General features: G+C 34.8%; 1 protein-coding gene across 1 annotated transcript; it reads left to right on the forward strand.

The window, feature by feature from the left end:
- Window positions 1-992: 992 nt before the first annotated feature.
- On the forward strand, window positions 993-16,278 carry LOC114329642 (uncharacterized). Its single transcript, XM_028278819.2, has 4 exons — window positions 993-1,161; window positions 9,926-10,092; window positions 15,899-16,009; window positions 16,060-16,278. Exons 1-4 carry the CDS (start codon window positions 1,021-1,023, stop codon window positions 16,169-16,171), a joined length of 531 nt encoding a protein of 176 aa, XP_028134620.1. The 5' UTR covers window positions 993-1,020; the 3' UTR covers window positions 16,172-16,278.
- Window positions 16,279-21,631: the final 5,353 nt, after the last annotated feature.

Below are 21,631 nucleotides of genomic sequence, written 5' to 3' on the forward strand. Positions count from 1 at the left end.
TTCCTTACATAACTTCGTAAATTCTTCCTTTAAACTGTTTAGGTTTCTAGTACTGACGTTGATAGAGAGTCGCCTTGTTGTACTTCAGTTGCTATTTCTATATTTTTGGTGATTCCGATATGTTATTATTGCTGCAGTCGATCCTTCCATTGTCCTTTTCGTAAGTCTTATAAGTTTCATTGGGATATCTAGGTTTTTCATATCTTCTATTAGGTCGGGTCTTGTTAAGCTGTAAAGGGTTGCGTGAAATCTACGCAAAGGATGTGTAAGTTGATATCGTGTTCGTAATATTTCTCAATTGACTGTGTGATTATGTGTACTGCGTCCATTTTTGACCTTCCCTCTCTAAATCCGTGCTGGTAGTCTCATATTTTAATTTCAATGTATTTTGAGAGTATTTGTCTGATTAATGATATCAATAGTGTGTAGCAGCTGTTATACCTCTATAGTTGATGCATCTTGTGGCGTCCCCTTTTTTATAATCTGAAATATCCATCCAGTTTTCCATTCTTCGGACATTTTTTTCTTTCCAAATCCTTATTATTCTCCGCCTCGTTTTATTAGCTCATTTGGGATTTCATCTGGGCCTGCTGCTTTCTCTTGTTTTATATTCCTTATCACACGTCTCATATTGACGGCTTTTCGATTTCAAGATGGAGTCGGGAGATAGGTACTTTAAAATATTAAACAGGAATTCACATTTTTATTGTAGATAACCGCTCACACCCCACAAAAACGGGAAACTTTTAACTTTAACTTTTTTGGTGCCTAATGTGTGATAAACCTCTAATAGTTTTATAAATATAAATATCTTGTTTTGGGTTGTTGTCGCGTTATTCAAACCTACTTTTCATTAAAAATAACAGAATCAAGTTTTTTAATTAACGTCACTATATTGTGTATGTCTGGGTCGGTCTAATTGGTAGACAAGAACGTGTGAAAATGTTTAAGATATTCTAAATAGTTAATATATTGCAACGTCAAACAAAATGTACCATTCATGAACTACAAGTATTAACTATGTTATTATTATTTTTAGTTTTAATGTTAATGAACCATTTATGTATTTGTTCTACGAAAAATGATGTGACTGTGATAAAAAGAAATATTCTCTCCAGGAAAAAGAGATATTTAGTTTTTCCAAAAGGAAGCACACTTGTGGTAAGATATAATTATAATAATTGTTTTAGCATAGAGGCCATAGAACAACAATTAGACCAGGGCATTTAGCACAAAATAAACCCATTTTTAAATGCAGCACCTATCGACTTGCAACTTTTTAGCATTACGTTCAGGATAATATCAAAAAAAAGGTCTATGATATAAAAATGTGTGGAAATGCATAGTTGCATTTTAAAGTGCATAGATATGTCAAAATAATTGTATTAAGGCTAGATTTTGTTACTCGTGGGTTTTTGAGCTTTAATACTCGTGAGCTTTTGGGTACTACACCGAAATACCAAGCACCCTGGTTCACTGCTGAAGCACGTCATCTGGAATATCGACAGTTTTCGCCACTAAATTGATGCAAACAGATAACTCGAGGAGTTTTGGGGTTGCTGAACAAGAACACGCCATCAGAACCAACCCCCGGTGCACCTGGTGCACAAAAATCCTCCAAACTCCAAAAGATAACATGCCTTAGCAGTGACTTCTGATACTAGGTGGTCCGGGGGTCGCTTCTGTTAACGTATTCGTGTTCAGTATCCACAAAAACCCCCCGTGTAATTTATTTGCATCAATTTAGTACCGAAATTACTAGAAACTACAGAAGATGACGTAACCCTAGACACCATCGTTCTGATGGCATATTCGTTTTCGGCAACCCCAAAAACCCAACGAGTAATCTGTTTGCATCAATTTAATGCCGAAAACCCTCGAAACGTTAGAAGACGACGCGCGACGTGCCTTAGCCGTGACACAGTGTCACTGACACTGCACACCAGGTGCTCCGGGGGGTCGGTTCTGATGGCGTATTCGTGTTTAATTGTTTAGCGATTCCAGCATATTTTCTACAAACTTGGATTCCAAAAAAAATATTCAGAAAAGTAAATAAATTCTAATAGCTTAGGCTTAGTAATGAGGGAATCTGATATAACGTCCCAACTGGACAAACCACTAGATACAATAGGTAAGAATCTGGGTGGTATTACTTTATTGTAAGGAAATAGCACGAAATAGCAGTTATTAGCACGCTCATCACTTTATACAGTGCTAATAACCGGCAGAATAACGCAAAAGATGGAGAACATATTAAGTTGTGAGATAAAAAGAAATAAAACCAGTGTAGGTGGGAAATTTAGCGATAGAAACCTATAAATTTACATTATATTTATTGTTTCTCACCTTTAGGCGTATCGAACGAGTTTGGCAACTACCGCTGGGACAGTGACAGTGACAGTGACAATGAGAGTTTTAGTTGACATACTCATCAACTCATCTGATACGGTTAAAGGTGGGAAATAATTAAAATCATGTAAATGTATAGGTTTCTATCGCTAAATTTCCCACATGTACTTGTTTCGTCCCTTTTTATCTCACAACTTAATATATTTTCCATCTTGTGCGTCATTTCGCCTTCACATCAGTTGACTGTTATAGACCAGAGCATTTGGCACAAAACAAATTGATTTTTAAATACACTACGCAGATAAATTGCAACTTTCTGCACTGTGTTCAGGATGATGTCAGGAAAAAAGTCTACCACACAAAAATTGGTGGAAATGCATAGTTACATTTTAATGTGCATAGAATGCATCCAAAAGTGCATAAACATGTCACAATAAGTGTATTAAGGGCAAGATTTTGTTACTCGGGAGGTCACGTCATCTGAGGTTTCGACTGTTTTCGGCAATATATTGATGCAAATAGATTACTTGGGGGATTATGGGCTCGTTAAACAAGAATACGCTATCAGAACCGACCCTCCGGTGCACCTGGTGTCCAAAAACTCTCCAAACTCGAGAAGATAACATAATGCCTTAGCAGTAACCTTGGGCACCAGGTGGTTCTGGGGTCGGTTCTGATCGAGTATTCGTATTCAGCGACTCCAAAAACCGCTTAGTGATCTATTTGCATTCAAGGCCAAAAACCTTCGAAACTCCAGATGAAGTGCCTTGGCAGTGCCCATGGGCACTAGGTGCTAAAGAGGTCGGTTCTGATGGCAAAATCGTGTCCAGCGACCCCAAAAACACCCGAGTTACAAACTTAGGCCCTTAATTTGCTTATTTTGACAAGGTTATGCACTTTTGGATGCATTGTATGTAAATGTAATTATACATTTCCACCCATTTTTCTATAGTAGACTTTTTCCTGGCATCATCCGGTACAAACTGCAAAAATTTGCAAGTCTCTAGGTCTCTAGATTTATTCCGGTTTTTTTAGTGCTAAATGCCCTGGTCTAATATTGCTGTAGTGATCATTATAGATATCTATACGTGATTTCTAATATTTTGGACCGGCATGGCAGGTTCTTATTGTCAGATTGTCATCATATTAATCATATACAGAGTGAATTTCACAGGTCGATTCAGTGTTGCCACAGGTTTTGGACAAAATTTCGGGAGGCTGCTCCTATTTTTCGATAGAAATCGTCAAATTTCGGTAGATTTAATTTTTTGCTTCCTTTGATATCACCAGGGCCGTCTTAACCCGGGGGTGCAAGGGGTGCGAAGCACCCGGGCGCCAAGTCCAAGGGGCGCAAGCCGAACTCTTGCTAGGCTCAAACTTGCGCTTCTTGTCCTTAAAAAAACTACAAATAACAAAACTACAGTTGAGTCCCTTAATTTTTACCCGTGCGTCAACTTTTGGAAGCATACGAAATAAGTCGATGATAAGTCGGAAATTGAAATTTACTAAACGCAACAGCAAGTCACTTACTGTCACTTGGTGTTGCGTTTAGTAAATTTCAATTTCCGACTTATCATCGACTTATTCCGGATGCTTTAAATGATGACGCACGGGTAAAGATTCAGGGACTCAACTGTATACAAGTGCACTTTCGGTATTTTTTACAAAGGCATTAATGCTTACTACACCTACGATATGAAAATGAAATATGAAACTCATTTAGATTAGGAGCAAAGTTCCGATTCTGCTGACAAAATTATAATTATTGCGGTTTTGCGGAGCTACGTAGGTAAAAGCGCCGCATTACTATGAGTCGTTATTTTTTAAAGGTGGCGGTAGAATATTTTATGATGGCCGAAGTTAGTCAGTTTTTTACCGGTTACTGATACTACCGAACAAGGATTAGTAAATTATTTGTTAGAATGTTTGAAATTAATGAATATTGATTTAGATGATTTACGACGCCAAGGCCAGGGTATGATAATGGCATAAGTATCAGAGGAAAAAATATGGGCCTTCAAAAAAAATGTTTAGCCTTAGATTAATCCTGGTGCTCTTATGTTCCTTGTGCAGCTCACAGCCTTAATTTAGTGCTCAAATTATGCTGTTAAATGCTCATTGGAAATAACAATTTGTTTTTTCAATTGTTCAAGAAATTTATGTTTTTTTCAACATCAACATTACGGTTGAATGTCATAATGAATAAGATACCCACTTTTACATTAAAAGCGCTTTCAAATACGCGATGTGAGAGTAGAATTGACTTATTAAAAATGCTTCGTTTTAATATGGGGAAAATTTACGATGTATTATCCTCAATTGTTGACAACAACAACTACGACAATGACACAAGAAACATCGCAAGCTGATTGATGACAAAATTAAAGAACTTTAAGTTTATCGGCTCTATCGTGACATGGTACAATATTTTAGCAAAGGTTTAATATTACTATCAACAAAACTTTGCAAACGAGCGATATTGTTATTTCCGAAGCTGTCAAGATACTTGATCAAGTCAATAAAGATTTGGCCAATAACCAGAGCAGGATTTGAAGATTTGCTGCTCCTGGGCTATCCACAATTTGCCGCCCTCCCCTCCGCATTTTTCCTTTTTTACCAAAATTTGGCGCCCCCTAAATTCTGCCGCCCTTGGCTATAGCCTCTTCAGCCCATATGTAAATCTAGCCCTGTCAATAACCACACTGACACTGCGTTTGAGCAGATATTAATTGACTCAGTATCAATTGCTAAACAACTAGGTTGCGAAACTAAATTTTCTGAAACTGTTCGTCCATGTCCCCGAAAAATACATTTCAATCTCAATTACGAGGTTGCAGACGAGAGACGAGCCTCTTTTAGACTCAGATCAAAATTTTAAAGTTAACTTATTATTATTTATTGGACATTGTCATTGCAAAATTAGGTGAAAGATTTGAAATGTTGAGCAAACATAATTATAATTTTTCTTTCTCGGAAAATGTATTGAGTTGGAGAAACTCCGAAGAAATCTTAAAAACAACGCAATGTTTAAATTGAAAAAAAAACTAGAGCATGAAATGAGAATGAATTAGACTTTCTTACCAATATTTTTTATAAATAAAGACATAACCCCACTCGATATTATAAGTTATATGTACTTATATTTTAATAATTTACTCTGTGTTTTCCCAAATTTTCTAGGTGTCTAAGGATATATTTAACACTTCCAGTAACAGTAGCTGAAGATAAAACGTCTTTTTCTAAGCTTAAATTGATCAAAATTTATCTGCACTTAACAATGGCCCAAGACAGATTAACAAACCCGGCTTTAATACTTGTATCGAAAAGCAAGTAAAAATAGATACCACCGAAGTAATAAAATTTTTTGACAAATTAAAAGCTAGAAAAATTGACTTTGATATGTGTTATAAAATTGATCTTTTTTGAATACTGATACCACGTTTTTTAAATATAAGTAGTTTAATTAGTTTTAATTTTACCGTAACCAGAACCTATATAATCTTCTGATCAAAGGGGGCGCAAAGATTAGTATTGCACCCCGGCGCCGTGTGTGCTTAAGACGGCCCTGGATATCACATTGCAAAAAAAACATACTTTAGGTACGAGTATTCACAAATGAACTACATTCATCATCATATAATGATCAATAATCACCATTCATCATAAAAATCATTTAAAGTTCAAAATCGATATACCTTAAAAAATGTATTTTCTCGGCTTTCTAGGTATTATAGAGCAATTTTCTTCATTTTTTTAATCCAAAGTAGCTCGAGTAGAGTCGTCTAACTAAAGCAATACTAAATATCAAAGATGCTTTAGTTTTGTTATAAGGAATTTATTTATTTATAATAAAATACAACTGCATATTTTTTCCTGTTGAAGACTTTTTAAAAAAAACTTGCAACACGTGTACCTATTAACGTTCAAAATACAAATATTCTTATTTGAAAGCTGTATAATTGTTTAAACAAGTTAAAAATTTTTGTTATAATAAATAATAGTTATAAGTTATCAACATTTATAAATTATTCCAAAACTAAGGTTTTTTTGCAATTATCTCCAATTGTTTATGTAGGTATTTCAAATTAGAAACTATTAAGGTCTAGAATATTTTTTAAAACATTTTTCTCTAAAATCTACAAGGAATGTTTTATAGGCAAAAACATGATTTTTTACACTTTATAATCGTTTAAAAACAAAACAATGTCGGATATTGAAGCAATTGAGAACGAGAAAAAATTTTAATGCTCTTTAGTTATGTCGAAATACTGTAAGTTAAAAAGGTGCAAAATAAATTTCTCCTGTTTTAGGATTTTAATATAAATACTAGTTTTAGTTTGGAATTATCTTCTATGTATATCAAAATAAGCCAAAATCCTTCAGTATTCACTATTCAGTTTCGGGTAGATACATTTTACTCCCAAAATCATAATATAGAAGGACAAAGGACTGGTCATAAAATTGATATCGGGAAATACGTATCTGCTGGTTCGCACATTGTGTCACAAGCTAGTAAAAGCAATTCAAGAATTCTTAAAAATTGACTAAACTCTGTTGCCAAATCTTTTTGCTAAAACAAAATTTTCAAAAAATTTTGATTTTTCGGTAGAAAAAAAAACGGCAGGTTAATTTGAAAATTAAGAATTTTGATTTTTCGGTAGAAAAAATTAGAATTGGGTAGATCGGTAGATTTGACAGGTATTTAGAAATCTACCGAAAAATCGGTAGCTGTGGTATCACTGGGTCGATTTTATAGTAGTATTTGCATTGTTATTTGATTTATAGTGCAGGCCCTGGAAGAATTTGAGTATGCAAAACCTGAGGACCGGCAACTATGTTCGGATTCTTTTGTGCCTTGTTAATTGGCCAATAAAGGGCTACAAATGTTGCTGATTTAGGAGACTAGGTGTCGCTCTTCCGAACTTTCACGGTCCCAATAAGGAATATTACATAAAAATTCTTAATCTTAAGGACTTCAAAATGCAAAAAACATACAGGGTATCCCATTTGAAATAAGAAAGTTTCAGTTTTACAGAAAAACTAAAGATATGACAACAATGCAAATACCACCATAATATCGGCCGTATCACAAGACCCTAAATTTACATATAAAATTTATAAAAATTGTGCAAGCCGTTTCCGAGGTACCTAATTGAGGCGTTCCATACATAAAACTCACTCTGTATAAATATCACCTATCACTAACACATTGTTGTTTTTTCGCTTGGGACTAGATTACTGGCCTGTCTTATCGGCAGACTGGTATTGACATTTTTGGCCTCCAGACATGCCAATATTTAATGCCATAACATGCTCAATAAGTATTACTTAATAATTTATGAAAACCTCGGAACCGACAAGTAAAATAATTTATGAAAGGTAGAAGAGATCAGTAAGTAAATAGGCAATTCATTTTTATAATGAAGATATCAGAGTTACGCGATTTTCGTCAAGTTTATGCAACATACATTATTTACAGATTTTAGGCTGATACCAAATTAGGACTTTTTCATCATTTAAAAAGGTATATTTTTCTAAATAATATCTATAGAGGTTTTCACTTTCGGCAAAAGAAAAAATGGAAAGGAAAAATGTAAGGTTGTAACACGAAAAGGGAATAGAATTTTGACAAGATGTTGATATGTCATATAAAAGGATGTTAAACAATGAAGAACATGGCCTCAGTAGCTCAGAATCGGAAGAGATGTGGGGTGGATTTTTAAGGGATGTTGTTAGTATACTCTTATTAGCTTAGAAATGAAAAAAAATAGAAAAATCAAATTAAGGATGTCAAATTAAAAATAAAATATTGGGCGCCACTGGTTACCTTATGGGAACCAAAAATTTATACAAAAAAGGAATATTAAAAGAAAGATAGATAGCTAAATAAAAAAAAAACATAGTCAAATAAAAAATATGTAAAATACTTTTATATGAAAACAAATATGGTGTGAAAACAAATATATCGTGAAAACAAATATATTGTGACTTACCTTATCTACTCTATACTCAGCCAATTCTTTATTGTTCTTACGATACAAGAGAGAAGGAAAAAAAATAATAAATTTGTATTTTGAAAATCAAACCTTATTTATTAGAACAAAAAAGTGAATTTATGAATCTGTGATCTCATGGTGTTACAAATTGAGATCGAGATTACCAAACAAAAAAAAATGAAAGAAAAGTTGTACATAACAAAAAATTATACCTTGTATTACAATCATTGTCCTGGTTCTTCTTTGTGGTTGTTGAGTCCAAGGCGCGATTTCACTTCACTTTAAAGTCACTTTATAAATGATTGATACAGCAACAGTACATAATTGATGAAACCATAGTTCATAGAAAAATCTTTATAGAAAAATTCAGCATTGTATGCATTATGCATTCTCAAAAACAAATTAGTTCTACTCGAACAAAAATATTAAAAGTTATTTGTTTTATAGTTCATTAAACGGAATCAAAAAATATTAGAATGGAAGCAAACTTCACGCTTTAACTAGGGTGTTGAATCTAGTAACACAAAACGAAAACTTCTTCTGCATAATTCCTGGATCTGACTGCATGTAAAAAATGATACCAAAAGTGGTAAACAAATATCGACAATAGCCTACCATCAGCTAAAATTTTTGCCGGAGTTCCGTTGTCACGCAATGCATCGCCGGGCTGAGTTCTATCAGCCGGTCGAAAAACGTGTAATTACATTTTTACTTCACTGGAAACTAACTGCAACTTCACTTCAAGACGACTATAACAGAACTGAACTTGAAGACGGACCTAACAGAACTGAACTTGAAGACGGCCCAGATGGAACTAAATCTTCTCTCCTCAGACTCTAACCAAAACGCCCTATCCAAAATTATCACACGATCTTTCCCATCGACAATCCAACGACCAATTACAGATTCAAAACACTCAATCAATTAAATCTCAACCAATCACAAAAAAAAATCAAACAAGCAGATCTCAATATTTCGTACCGCCTATTTTCCCATCAAAAATGCTTACCTGGACGTATTCACAGCTAAGGCCCGTTCTCATATGCGTCATCAAAAAGAACACACTCAAAGGCTCTTATCGACATTCCAACTCTAAAATAAATAAAACCCCGACTTTCTGTCGGTAAAAACAATTTACTGAAAGATTTATGGCTCTAATTTCTTTGGCGGCAAAAGATAACGTATACAAGGTCCCTCAGATCAAAATAGCTATTATATTCACGCTAGAATCCTAAGAATCCTACGATCGACAAAATACACATTTTACATCATGAGAAATGAATTACGTCATACCTACATACTCTAAAAGTCTAAAGTGATAGATTTGGGAGAACTCAACAATCTCTGAAAACAAATATGAATTCAACGATTCTAAGATATAGCGTGTAACCAAAGTGTTACAAATGTAAACTGGATCGAAATTTCAAATAACTTTGGTACCGTTACAAGGTAGAAATAATATAAACGATTCATCCACTTAAAAATATATTTGTACTTAACCAAAATTATGCTGATATATAAAAAATATTTCATTTTTTTATTATTTATATTTTATTAGATTGATTTTTTATATTTTTTAGATTCAATTATCTGCAATAAAAGCAATACAGCAAGCGCAACCAAGAGGTTGGAATTTTTTGGAAGAATTAGAATTCCCCTTCTTTTTACCAGATGATCCAAATATGTTCCGGAGGAAAAATAGGAATAGGAGAGAAGTCTATGCTACGATTAAAAACGGATTAACAAAGTGAGAACTTATATACGTGTTATGTACTATATTTAACGGTAATTAGATGTACCTACTACATAAGATACAGAGCTAAAGTCATGTGATAATTTTTCTCCCTTTTTTCGCTTATATAGGGCCCTAATCTCAAATCCATCTTATTCCTTCTTTCGCCTTTTCATTCAATAGAGTGACTAGAGAATTTCCAGCAGTTTTGTTATTTAGCTGGTAACATCTATAACTTTTGTGACATCTGTTCTAGAACTTTCCATCCTGGGATCTGAAAGATATGTACCTATTTACCCTAAGTATATATTTGTGAGTCTTAGATAAGCTTCAGCGCCTGCTCTTGATCCTCCTTTAGGTCAAAATCCTTAGGTCAGGTCAGGATCCTCGGTGTTGTTCTGAAGTTGTTTCCTTGTGGCATTTTTATAATTAACTATTTAGATGGGAAATAAGCCACAATTAAATTGAAAAAAAAAATTTTATTAACGTTTCCTCGGTGATCCATAGTGTCAGAATGGTTGAGGTTGCGTTGTGCACATTCCTTGTTTGTATTGTTTGTTTGTTTCATGTTCATTTTTATTTCACGAGAAACTAGAAAGTGGATAATCAATCTCGACAGAGCAAAGATAACGAAATCGATGTTTTTCTTTTCCCCCACTACCCCTTCGGTTTTAGGGAGAAGCTCGGAGGTAGAAGTGGCAAACTTTTTTCATATTTTTGGTATCCCAAGTTGACATTATCAGCAAAATTCAGCTTGTTCGTATGGCTTTTAAAGGATCATAGGGCAGAAAATGAAGCTGAAAAAATGGCAAAACCTCGCAATTTTTTCGTTCGGCATCGATTTGTTGAAAAATTTGGGATTAGGCTTATTTCACCCTCTATTTCATTTTCTATATTGAGCCGTTGTACGCTTTTGGTTTTTTAAGGGTGAAAACTATCCGTAATTGCAAAAAATTATAAAATAACATTTTAAAATTTAATGTGGTCAACATTTGGTTTTTATTAATTAAATAATTATTGGTTTATGCTTTAGGATATAGTAACATAATATTCCAACCCTTTGTACAGTAAGGGAAAAACCCTTACTGTATAATATAATATGTATCCAAAATATGTATATAATTTGAACATAATTAGGTCGATACAGAAGATGTTGTTTCAAAGCGAAGGTTGATTGATGGAGTTTGTTTAGGTAACCTCGCTAGTAAGTAACGATACTCACGTACCGACAGGGTCGCCATGTCACTATCGGAAGTAGGAAAACACTGACTCTAACTTATACTTTTATTTAAAGGTTTACAACATCCATAATCGTAAGGTTAGGAAGATGTTGTTTCGTGGGGTACTCGTTCAGACACCCATCTCGCACAAATGCTAACTATAATAACGATCTACTAATGAAATATTAATGCCTCTATTTTACCGCTCTTTGGGTTTTTTTATCAATCTTTATTTTGGACTTTGATTGTAAACGGTACGTGAGTATCGTTACTTACTAGCGAGGTTGCCTAAACAAACTCCATCCTAAAAATGCTCAAATTATATACATATTTTGGAGACATATTATATTATACAGTAAGGGTTTTTTCCCTTACTGTACACCTTAAAACTACCCTTGTTGGAGCTATATTATATAAACAATTTATTTATCCTAAAATAATGATTTCGGCTTGCATCGATTTGCATAAAAATTTGAGATTAGAATCATCTCACCCTGTACTTCGTATTCTACATCATGCTCAAGGGCGTCGATTATTTTTAGGGGTGTAAACTACCACAAGTGATGATATAACAATTTTTAGGGGGGCGGACAGACGTGAAGATGTTGCACATTATATTTTGTATATTTTGGTTAACCATAGGATAGTTTAAAGCAACCGAAAAGCTAGGGTGGCCGCGGTCCCCCCTGCCCATGGATATGGGCGTCCATGTAAACTACTCCTTATTGTCAAAAATTATATAAAACCATTGTAAATGTTAATATGGGTAAAATTTGGTTTTGGTTGGCTAAATAATGATTGCTTTATGCTTTAGGATATAATATCATAATATTTCAATCCTTAAAAACCACCAGATAAAAATGTATAATCACGTACAAAAACATTTATTTACACACAAATACGAATTTACAGATACAAATACAAATGCAAATAGCTTTTTAGTCATAAGACTAAGTTTTCACTCTAATGGCATATAAAACAACATAATGTTACTCTACATCCCACCAGACTGAAAACAATGGGAACCTTCTCTGGTTACACCTCCGAGGCTTCTACAATTTGCAAGCCATACGGATGCTGAGACTAAGGAAGATGAGGGAATTTTACAATTTATAATTCACCTCCCATATGCTCAGCGCGGTAAAATTCCAACGAGAATTGTTCCCTTCTTAGTCCAATCAGAGTAAACATGTAAATCAAAAATGAATAACCATTTTCAATTTCGCTGCAAAATGAAAATACAGCCGCACCATATTCTAATCCAATCAGAGAGTGAAGCAAGTACCTCTACCGGTTTCGAAACTTATTAGTCTCTCATCAGGAGGCACATATGCTGCTCTCCCTGATCCAACCAAAACAAACCCCGGCGTGCAGTCCCGGATTGCAACGAACGCAATGGCATAGATGCCCTAGCGGCAACTGCTAGCAAAAGACTAAGTTTTCACTCTAATCAACTCTAATGGCATATAAAACAATATACATCCCACCAGACTGAAAACAATGGGAACCTTCTTTGGTTACACCTCCGAGGCTTCTACAATTTGCAAGCCATACGCATGCTCAGACTAAGGAAGATGACGGAACTTTACAATTTATAATTCAATCCGGGACTGCACGCCGGGGTTTGTTTTGGTTGGATCAGGGAGAGCAGCATATGTGCCTCCTGATAAGAATAAGTTTCGAAACCGGTAGAGATGCTTGCTTCACTCTCTGATTGGACTAGAATATTAGAAGTTATTCATTTTTGATTTACATGTTTACTCTGATTGGAGTACGAAGGGAACCATTCTCGTTGGAACTTTACGGCGCTGAGCAGATGGGACGTGAATTATAAATTGTAAAATTCCGTCATCTTTCTTAGTCTCAGCATCCGTATGGCTTGCAAATTGTAGAAGCCTCGAAGGTGTAACCAGAGAAGGTTCCCATTGTTTTCAGTCTGGTGGGATGTAGAGTAACATTATGTTGTTTTATATGCCATTAGAGTGAAAACTTAGTCTTTTGCTAGCAGTTGCCGCTAGGGCATCTATGCCATTTCGTTCGTTGCAATCCGGGACTGCACGCCGGGGTTTGTTTTGGTTGGATCAGGGAGAGCAGCATATGTGAATCCTGATGAGAGACTAATAAGTTTCGAAACCGGTAGAGGTGCTTGCTTCATTTTCTGATTGGACTAAAATATAGTGCGGCTGTATTTTCGTTTTTCAACGAAATTGAAAATGGTTATTGATTTTTGATTTACATGTTTACTCTGATTGGAGTACGAAGGAAACCATTCTCGTTGGAACTTTACCGCGCTGAGCAGATGGGAGGTGAATTATAAATTGTAAAATTCCCCCATCTTCCTTAGTCTCAGCATCCGTATGGCTTGCAAATTCTAGAAGCATCGGAGGTATAACCAGAAAAGGTTCCCATTGTTTTCAGTCTGATGGGATGTAGAGTAACATTATGTTGTTTTATATGCCATTTTGCCATTAGAGTGAAAACTTAGTCTTTTGCTAGCAGTTGCCGCTAGGGCATCTATGCCATTTCGTTCGTTGCAATCCGGGACTGCACGCCGGGGTTTGTTTTGGTTGGATCAGGGACAGCAGCATATGTGCCTCCTGAAGACAGACTAATAAGTTTCGAAACCGGTAGAGGTGCTTGCTTCACTCTCTGATTGGACTAGAAAATGGTGCGACTGTATTTTCGTTTTGCAACGAAATTGAAAATGGTTATTCATTTTTGATTTACATATTTACTCTGGTTGGAGTACGAAGGGAACCATTCTCGTTGGAACTTTACCGCGCTGAGCAGATGGGACGTGAATTATAAATTGTAAAATTCCCTCATCTTCCTTAGTCTCAGCATCTGTATGGCTTGCAAATTGTAGAAGCCTTGGAGGTGTAACCAGAGAAGATTCCCATTGTTTTCAGTCTGGTGGGATGTAGAGTAACATTATGTTGTTTTATATGCCATTAGAGAAAAACTTAGTCTTTTGCTAGCAGTTGCCGCTAGGGCATCTATGCCATTTCGATCGTTGCAATCCGGGACTGCACGCCGGGGTTTGTTTTGGTTGGATCAGGGAGAGCAGCATATGTGCCTCCTGATGATAGAGACTAATAAGTTTCGAAACCGGTAGAGGTGCTTGCTTCACTCTCTGATTGGACTAGAATATGGTGCGGCTGTATTTTCGTTTTGCAACGAAATTGAAAATGATTATTCATTTTTTATTTTTTAGTCATCTTCATCGAGATCGATATCATCTTCGTCTTCTTTCGAATTTTCGAGCAATTCTAATTTTTTGAAAAAAAAATCCTTCTATAAACTTTTATATCTCCTTCATTTTTGATGATAGGAAGTTGAAGGTTTTTTAAAGAGATATAAGAATATGTAGATTAAATTCCGCAAGATCCCTTAGTTTTTAAGTGGGATGAGTTTAAAGGGCTCGAATAAGGGGTGTTTGCTCGTAAATAGAGGTTTTAACAGCCTCGCTAAATATTCAATATAGAGAAAATATGTGCACAGTGAAACTTTAGTTATTAAAGAAGCTACAATTTAGTACTTTAGAATTTTCCATCGTATCTCCAGTATTTTGCAATAAAGCGTAACAAATACGAAATTGCAAAAAATCAATTTTTCTTTAAATTTCAGTTTCTCTAAAATTAGGCCTTTTAAATAGATCTAACTTCTTGAGTGTATTGATAATATCTATATAAGAATAATTACAAATGGGTGAAGATCAACTTTAATTAGGAGGGTAGTTAAGGGGTTGTTTTCACTGATTTTTTCGTAGAGAAAAGTAGGTACAGAGGTTATTGTAATCATAAGTCGCTTAATTTTTGTGCTAGAAACTCTTTTCTTATTTTTTTTTGAAACGTCTAATTGTATACTTGAAAAAATATTCTGTAAGTTTTCCACGGAAATTGCAGAGTTTTCCCGTTATTTGGCTTTGAATATTTCAAATTATGCATTTGACGAAAAATCTGACCTTTATAACATGCCTTATCTCAGTTTGCGTTGGTCGTAGAAAAATTATAAAAAAACTATTTTATTTGTGTTTCTAAAAGATACAATTTTGATTTGTACAATTTTTTGATTAAATGCATATTTTTCGAGTTATTTGTAAAAAACCATCTAAAAAAGTCGATTTTTTCGTCGAAAAGATGGTACGTTCAACCGCGAATAACTCGAAAATATTAGTTTTACGAAGAAAACGTAAAGAACATTTTTTTGTTAGAATTACTTTTTCCATCGATTTCCATGGTTAAAATGTAAAGAAAAATTCCCACTCCCGAGATGGGGTGACAACCACCCTCGAGATGGGGTGACAACCACCCCCAAGGTTTTAGCGTACAGCAGCATGATATAGAAAATGATCCTTGGTCTATTCCTTACCTTCTGTGAAAATTTAAGGTAAATCCATGCTAGACGAATAAATTTCGAACCAAAATGCTTCATTTCTTGCCATATCAGTGACATGTTCGTCTCTGTCGACTGGACTAGTTCCCGTATTAGCCAGAGCTTAATTTGAAAAAATCATTGTGGTCAAATATAGTCTCAAACACTAATCTCTTTGATCCCGATATTTTTTATCTATTTATTTAATAAACATTTCATATTTTCAGATACGGATTTGATGGCAGAACCTGTATAGATAATTTAATTTGTGACATTAAACAATTTACGAAATCACAAAAAACATCTATGAATGAAGAAATTTTATTTGAAATTTTTCGGTAAGATTTTGTTATTTTTTTGTGCAAATCCTACATAAAATTATTTTCAGTTACCTAGGTGAAAATACTAACTTCGAAGAAGTTTGCACAGGGGAAACCAACCTGCAATGTTCGTATTCCATTCTCCAGTATTTTCTACAAGGAATTAATATATTACAGTGAGAATTCAAGATGTCAAATAGCGTTATGTTGCATTCTGTTGTGTTGTTCATCTTATTTCTTCTTTAAGAGGGGACTTTTACGCCAAATATAATTTTTTTCTTAATTAAGTTTGACTGTGAAGATGAAGCTAGTTCAATCGTCAAATATATATAACTCAAAGGTGCATCAAAACCTCTCTTCTTATGATATATTGTGGTATATCTTTCCAGAGCTAAAATCATATCTTTATGTGGGGTGGTTTAAGACCCCACATAATTAATCACAAATAAGTGGCTGATTTGTTGGTATAGGTTTCATTTAAGGGCAATTGCCCATTTTTTAATTACAGGGCGTTACATTAAAAAAAAACCTTTTTATACCATCTGAAACGCTTATGCTACAGTAAAGAAACTTTCAGCGATTACCCATTTATAAGTATTATTTACAAATTTGTATAATGCACCCACATATTTTTACCGGAACCACCCAAAAAAGGAGAATTATCAAAGAAAACAATCAAAAATTGATTTCGGGCCACCACTATGGCTTTAGGGTGCAAAGAAAGTAAAATATGCATAGGTCACAATGTGTAGCAGACGGTGTGTTCTTTTATTTTTCGTAATTACGTTATCAATAAAATTAATAGGTGGCGAAAAAAAACAAAAACTGGAGCCCGTCAAAGCATTTCTGAGGTTTACGGCGCCACTGTGCCGTAACGGTTGCTTATATTTTATGATAAAAATGCATAGGACCTTATGTATAGAGAAAATAGTCTTCTTTAATTCTGTATAAGTTTTGTTTAAAAAAAATGCATAGGTATGAGAAAATCGTAAAAACATGCTCGCCAACGGATAGGGGTAGTTTCCTCAGGGATGTTGCAATAACCATATATATTTATGAAAACCCCTATTGATGGAGCATATGCCCATACCTAGGCTCAAAAAGCAAAAAAAAAATTTTCAATCCCCCATTTTATTTTTTTTTGGCTACAGATGTTGTATCAAGAAATTGCTTTTGATGTCCCATGTATGGGTAATAAGAACGTGCACAAAATGATATATGAAGCATTTTAATAAAGGGCATTGTGTGTGAAGGTTTCCAAGAAAATAACTTTCTTTATTAATTCTCCTTTTTTGGGGTGTTTCCGGGGAAAACATTGGGGTGCATTATACAAATTTGTAAATAACACCAGTACATAGATAATCGCTGAAAGTTTTTTTAAAATGTAACACACTGTAATTAAAAAATGGGCAATTGCCCTTAAATGAAACCTATACCAAAAAATCAGCCACTTATTTGTGATTAATTGCCAAAGGGTTTTTTCTTGATTTCCATTACAGTTAGGGAAAAATAATTTTTTTAAAAAACATCTTTTTTAAAAACTTGTCAACTTTGGGGAGCCACCCCCGCTAGACGGTGGGACATATGGGACGGTAAAGACATATGCTGTCGGGAAATAAAAATTGTGAAATATACTCCTCTTCATTTTACTATTAAGTAAATTTTTTGCGAAACGTACAGGAAGGGCTACCTTTCTGAAAAACCACAAATTACCCCCTTTAAAGGGATGAAAAGGGGGGTTCCGGGGCGAAATTTTTTAAGAAAAAGTTAGTCTCATAATAAGCACCCCTTGATATATCAGAAAAAAAAAAATAAAACCGGACTTGTGTCCATTTTGCGAGGTTTAACATCTGCTTCCTACACTACAAATTCATTTTCATTATTGAATATTTTTCGGATTTTAAAATGTTGTTTCCTGTTAGGACCATGCCTAGTGTTACCAACTAGTCCGAAAAATCCGGGACATGGCCCGAATTACGAAGTCGTGTCCCGGCGTCCCGGACATGGTTTCCGGGCCATCCGAATTTTCAACGTTTTGGTAAAATTTTATTTTGAAAACGTTACTCTTCAAAAAATTCACATCAAATTTGTTGGCACGAAAAAAAGTCGACAATGTCGAGAGTGTAATACTAATATTACCACATCCAAAACGCATGTATTTTATATCGTGGTTTCATAGTTCTACGAAAACTAAAACGGTGGACTTTTTTTCGTGTCTGTATTTTAATTATCGTCTTCTGAAAAAAAATGGCCCGATTTTTATTGAAAAGTCCCGGATTTCAGGTATTTTTTGTTGGCTTGTCCAGGATTCGACTGAATTGGAATTGGAGAATAAAGTCCTCACGTATATTATAAACCAGCGGCTCCAACCACTAGCAGAAAATATTATTGGAGAGTATCAGACGGGCTTCCGACGGGGAAGATCGACACTGGATCAAATATTCACAGTAAAACAGATCTTGAGCAAAGCATGGGAACACGATATTGATGTTCACAACGTGTTTGTAGACTTCAAACAGGCATACGACTCAGTCAAAAGGAACAAACTATACTATATATTGGCTGAATTGGCAATACCACACAAGTTAATAAGACTCATTAAAGCCACAATGGATGAAACTCAGGCATGTGTACGAATACAAAACCACCGGACAGACTTTTTTAACATTTCGCAGGGACTAAAACAGGGAGATGGGCTGGCCCCAACATTGTTTAACCTGGCACTGGAGTATGCGGTTAGGCAAATGCAAACTGGACGAGGAAATCTACTGACCAACCGAACGGTTCAACTGGCCGCTTATGCTGATGATATTAATATAATGAGTAGAACATCAACAGGAGCACAGGAAACATATGCAGAGTTAAAAACACAAACAAAAATGCTAGGTCTGGAAATTAACACAGAAAAAACAAAAATAATGACTCAGACGAGAAGAAATATAGTCCCAGAAAACATTATACATGAAGATGACATTGAAACGGTTGAAAAGTTTACATACCTGGGAGTAGAAATATATGCCGACGGATCAGAAGATGGAGAAATAAGGAAGAGAATAACGTAGGCAAACAGAGCTTATTTTGACCTCTCCCATATAATTCGGTCAAAAAGTGTCCACCGAAATACAAAGATGAGAATCTATAAAACCTTAATTCGACCAATAACATGCTATGGCAGTGAAGTCTGGGTGCTGAAAGAAACATCCAAAAACAAACTCGACACATTCGAAAGGAAAGTACTTAGGAGAATACTAGGACCTGTGAGGGAAAACGGAATCTTCAGAAGTCGATACAACAACGAGCTTTATCAACTTTATAAGGAAACGCCCCTGTCAGACTTCATTAGATTACAAAGATTGCAATGGGCCGGACATGTGATAAGAATGGGAGAGGATAGGCTACCAAAACGAGCACTGAATGCTAGAATGCAAGGAAAGAGACCGGTTGGGAAGCCACGAAAGCGCTGGGAAGACACAGTAAACAGCGACGCACAAGCCCTTTTAGGAGTCCGTGTATGGAGAAGAGCAGCCACAGACAGGCAAGGGTGGAGGCAAAAAATAAAGGAGGCCAAGGCTCAATTTGGGCTGTAGTGCCGTAGAAGAAGAAGAAGAAGAAGATTCAGTTTTTCCGTTAAGTTGCTTATTTAGGTATTTTTAGTTGTTTTTCAATTTTACAATTTTTCGTTTCTTCACTCATTTACCATTTTTTTGTTAGTACATAGTATATTATTATACTGATTCTGACTAAGGATTTTTTAGTCTCGTTCTGCTCATTAAGATCTCAAATTTTCCTGTTTTAACAGACCCTGTTATATACACACCCTGTTTCGCCCAAGCGTTATGTGATTTAAACATAATTCACAATAACATTGAGATTCTAAACATGGAGCCTGAAGGCCAAAACAAAATTTTCAATTGGGCGGTTAATGAGATAAAGTACAGTAAAACCTGTCAATAACGGTCACTAAAAATGGCAGAACTATTGGCCGATATAAAAAGGTGGCCGCTAATACCAGGTTTTATAGTCCACAAATTTTGGTTTGGAGAACTTTGAAACTGACCGGCTATTTCAGGTGACCGGTTTTGACAGGTGGCCGTTAACACAGGTTTTACTGTATGTTAATTTTGAATTGTTTACTTACAAATTATTAAATTAAAGTTAAACTATTAAATTATTTGCGTCGTTTTAATGTTTACAACAAAACAAAGAACTGAAAGGTTATGAAAAACATATCGTTTTCATCTACAATGCATAGTTTTTTCACAATATGTAAATTAATGAAAAAAGTCGCTTTTCTCCTTAAATGTTAATAAAAAGACATGAACCCTCTTCTATTTACTAACCCCAGGTAATCCAGTTGAAAAATGGCTCCCAGTAATTTTTCGATTTTTCAAGTCCTTTTTCGGCTACGATTCCTGGGGTATAAGTCACTACATGTGATATTAATACTTAAAAAAGCATCACGTTTATAATTTAAATTAACGTTTCCTTGTTGATTATACAGGGTGTTTGGTAAAAAATGGGTCATAGCTTAACCTTAGATACCTGAGGTTAAAATAGGTCGATTTAAGCTAACTTACCTTAGTACGAAAGTTGATAATAACCGAAATACAGTCAAAGTTAAACTTTTATTTTATTTATTTTTGAATATTTACTATTGAATAACAACACGAAATTTGGTAAGTGGGAGTTTTTCGAGAGTAGGAACCTAAATTCCCCATCAAAAATTATATATTACCTAAAGGGACATACGTCTTCCATCGCTCATTTAATACGCTCAAAATTTTTTATCTCCCACTCTACATAATTTTGAGATCTTGTTTTATTTCCCTATTATTTTTACTTAAAAAATATATACTACATTCATCTCGCTAAACTCAACCGTTTTCGAGATAAAACATTTTAAATCTACGATGCTAAATTCAATTTTTTGAATTTTATTGTAGTTACTAAAATCCATTTGACATATCCCCGTCATACTTGGGAGCAAGTATGGGTACTGTACACCCTAATAAATTATTTTAAACAAACGTTTTTGGCTACTACCAGAGGCGTACGACGGGGGAAAGTGAATGGTTGAACCCCTCCCAAATTCTATGCCACTGGAGGAATTGCTATTTTAGTGCAATTTTTGGATTCTTCAATACTTTCTATGCAAATAATGTACTCTTCATTCGTAACGAAAACGTCATTAGTTTTCGAGATATTTGAAGTTAATAATGAAAAGGCAGTTATTTTGATTACTGTATGAATTTCCATTTTTAACTTCAAATGAAGAGTATATTATTTACATAGAAAGTATTGGAGAATCCAAAATTGTACTAAAAAAATATCAATTCCAGTGGCGTAGAATTTGGGAAGGGTCAACCATTCACTTTCCCCCGTCGTACGCCTCTGGTAGTGGCCAGAAACGTTTGTTTAACATAATTCAGCATGGCGTACAGTGCCTACACTTGCTGCCAAGTATGACAAGGATATGTCAAATTGTTTTTAGGAACTGCAATGAAATGCAAAAAATTGAATTATGCATCGTAGATTTAAGATGCGTTTATCTCGAAAATAGTTGAGTTTAGCGAGATGAATGTAGTATATGGTGTATTCCACGAATATACGACTGTTTTGGATTATCACGACAACGAATAT

Source organism: Diabrotica virgifera, chromosome 7 (genome assembly GCF_917563875.1).
Source record: "Diabrotica virgifera virgifera chromosome 7, PGI_DIABVI_V3a".
NCBI classification, from domain to species: domain Eukaryota; kingdom Metazoa; phylum Arthropoda; class Insecta; order Coleoptera; family Chrysomelidae; genus Diabrotica; species Diabrotica virgifera.

Bases quoted from the DNA above. Each gene is read 5' to 3' on its own strand.
- LOC114329642 (XM_028278819.2), top strand. From the start codon at position 1,021: ATGTTATTATTATTTTTAGTTTTAATGTTAATGAACCATTTATGTATT. The intron at 1,162-9,925 runs GTAAGATATAAT...TATATTTTTTAG, and splicing joins CAAAAGGAAGCACACTTGTG to ATTCAATTATCTGCAATAAA. The intron at 10,093-15,898 runs GTGAGAACTTAT...TCATATTTTCAG, and splicing joins ATTAAAAACGGATTAACAAA to ATACGGATTTGATGGCAGAA.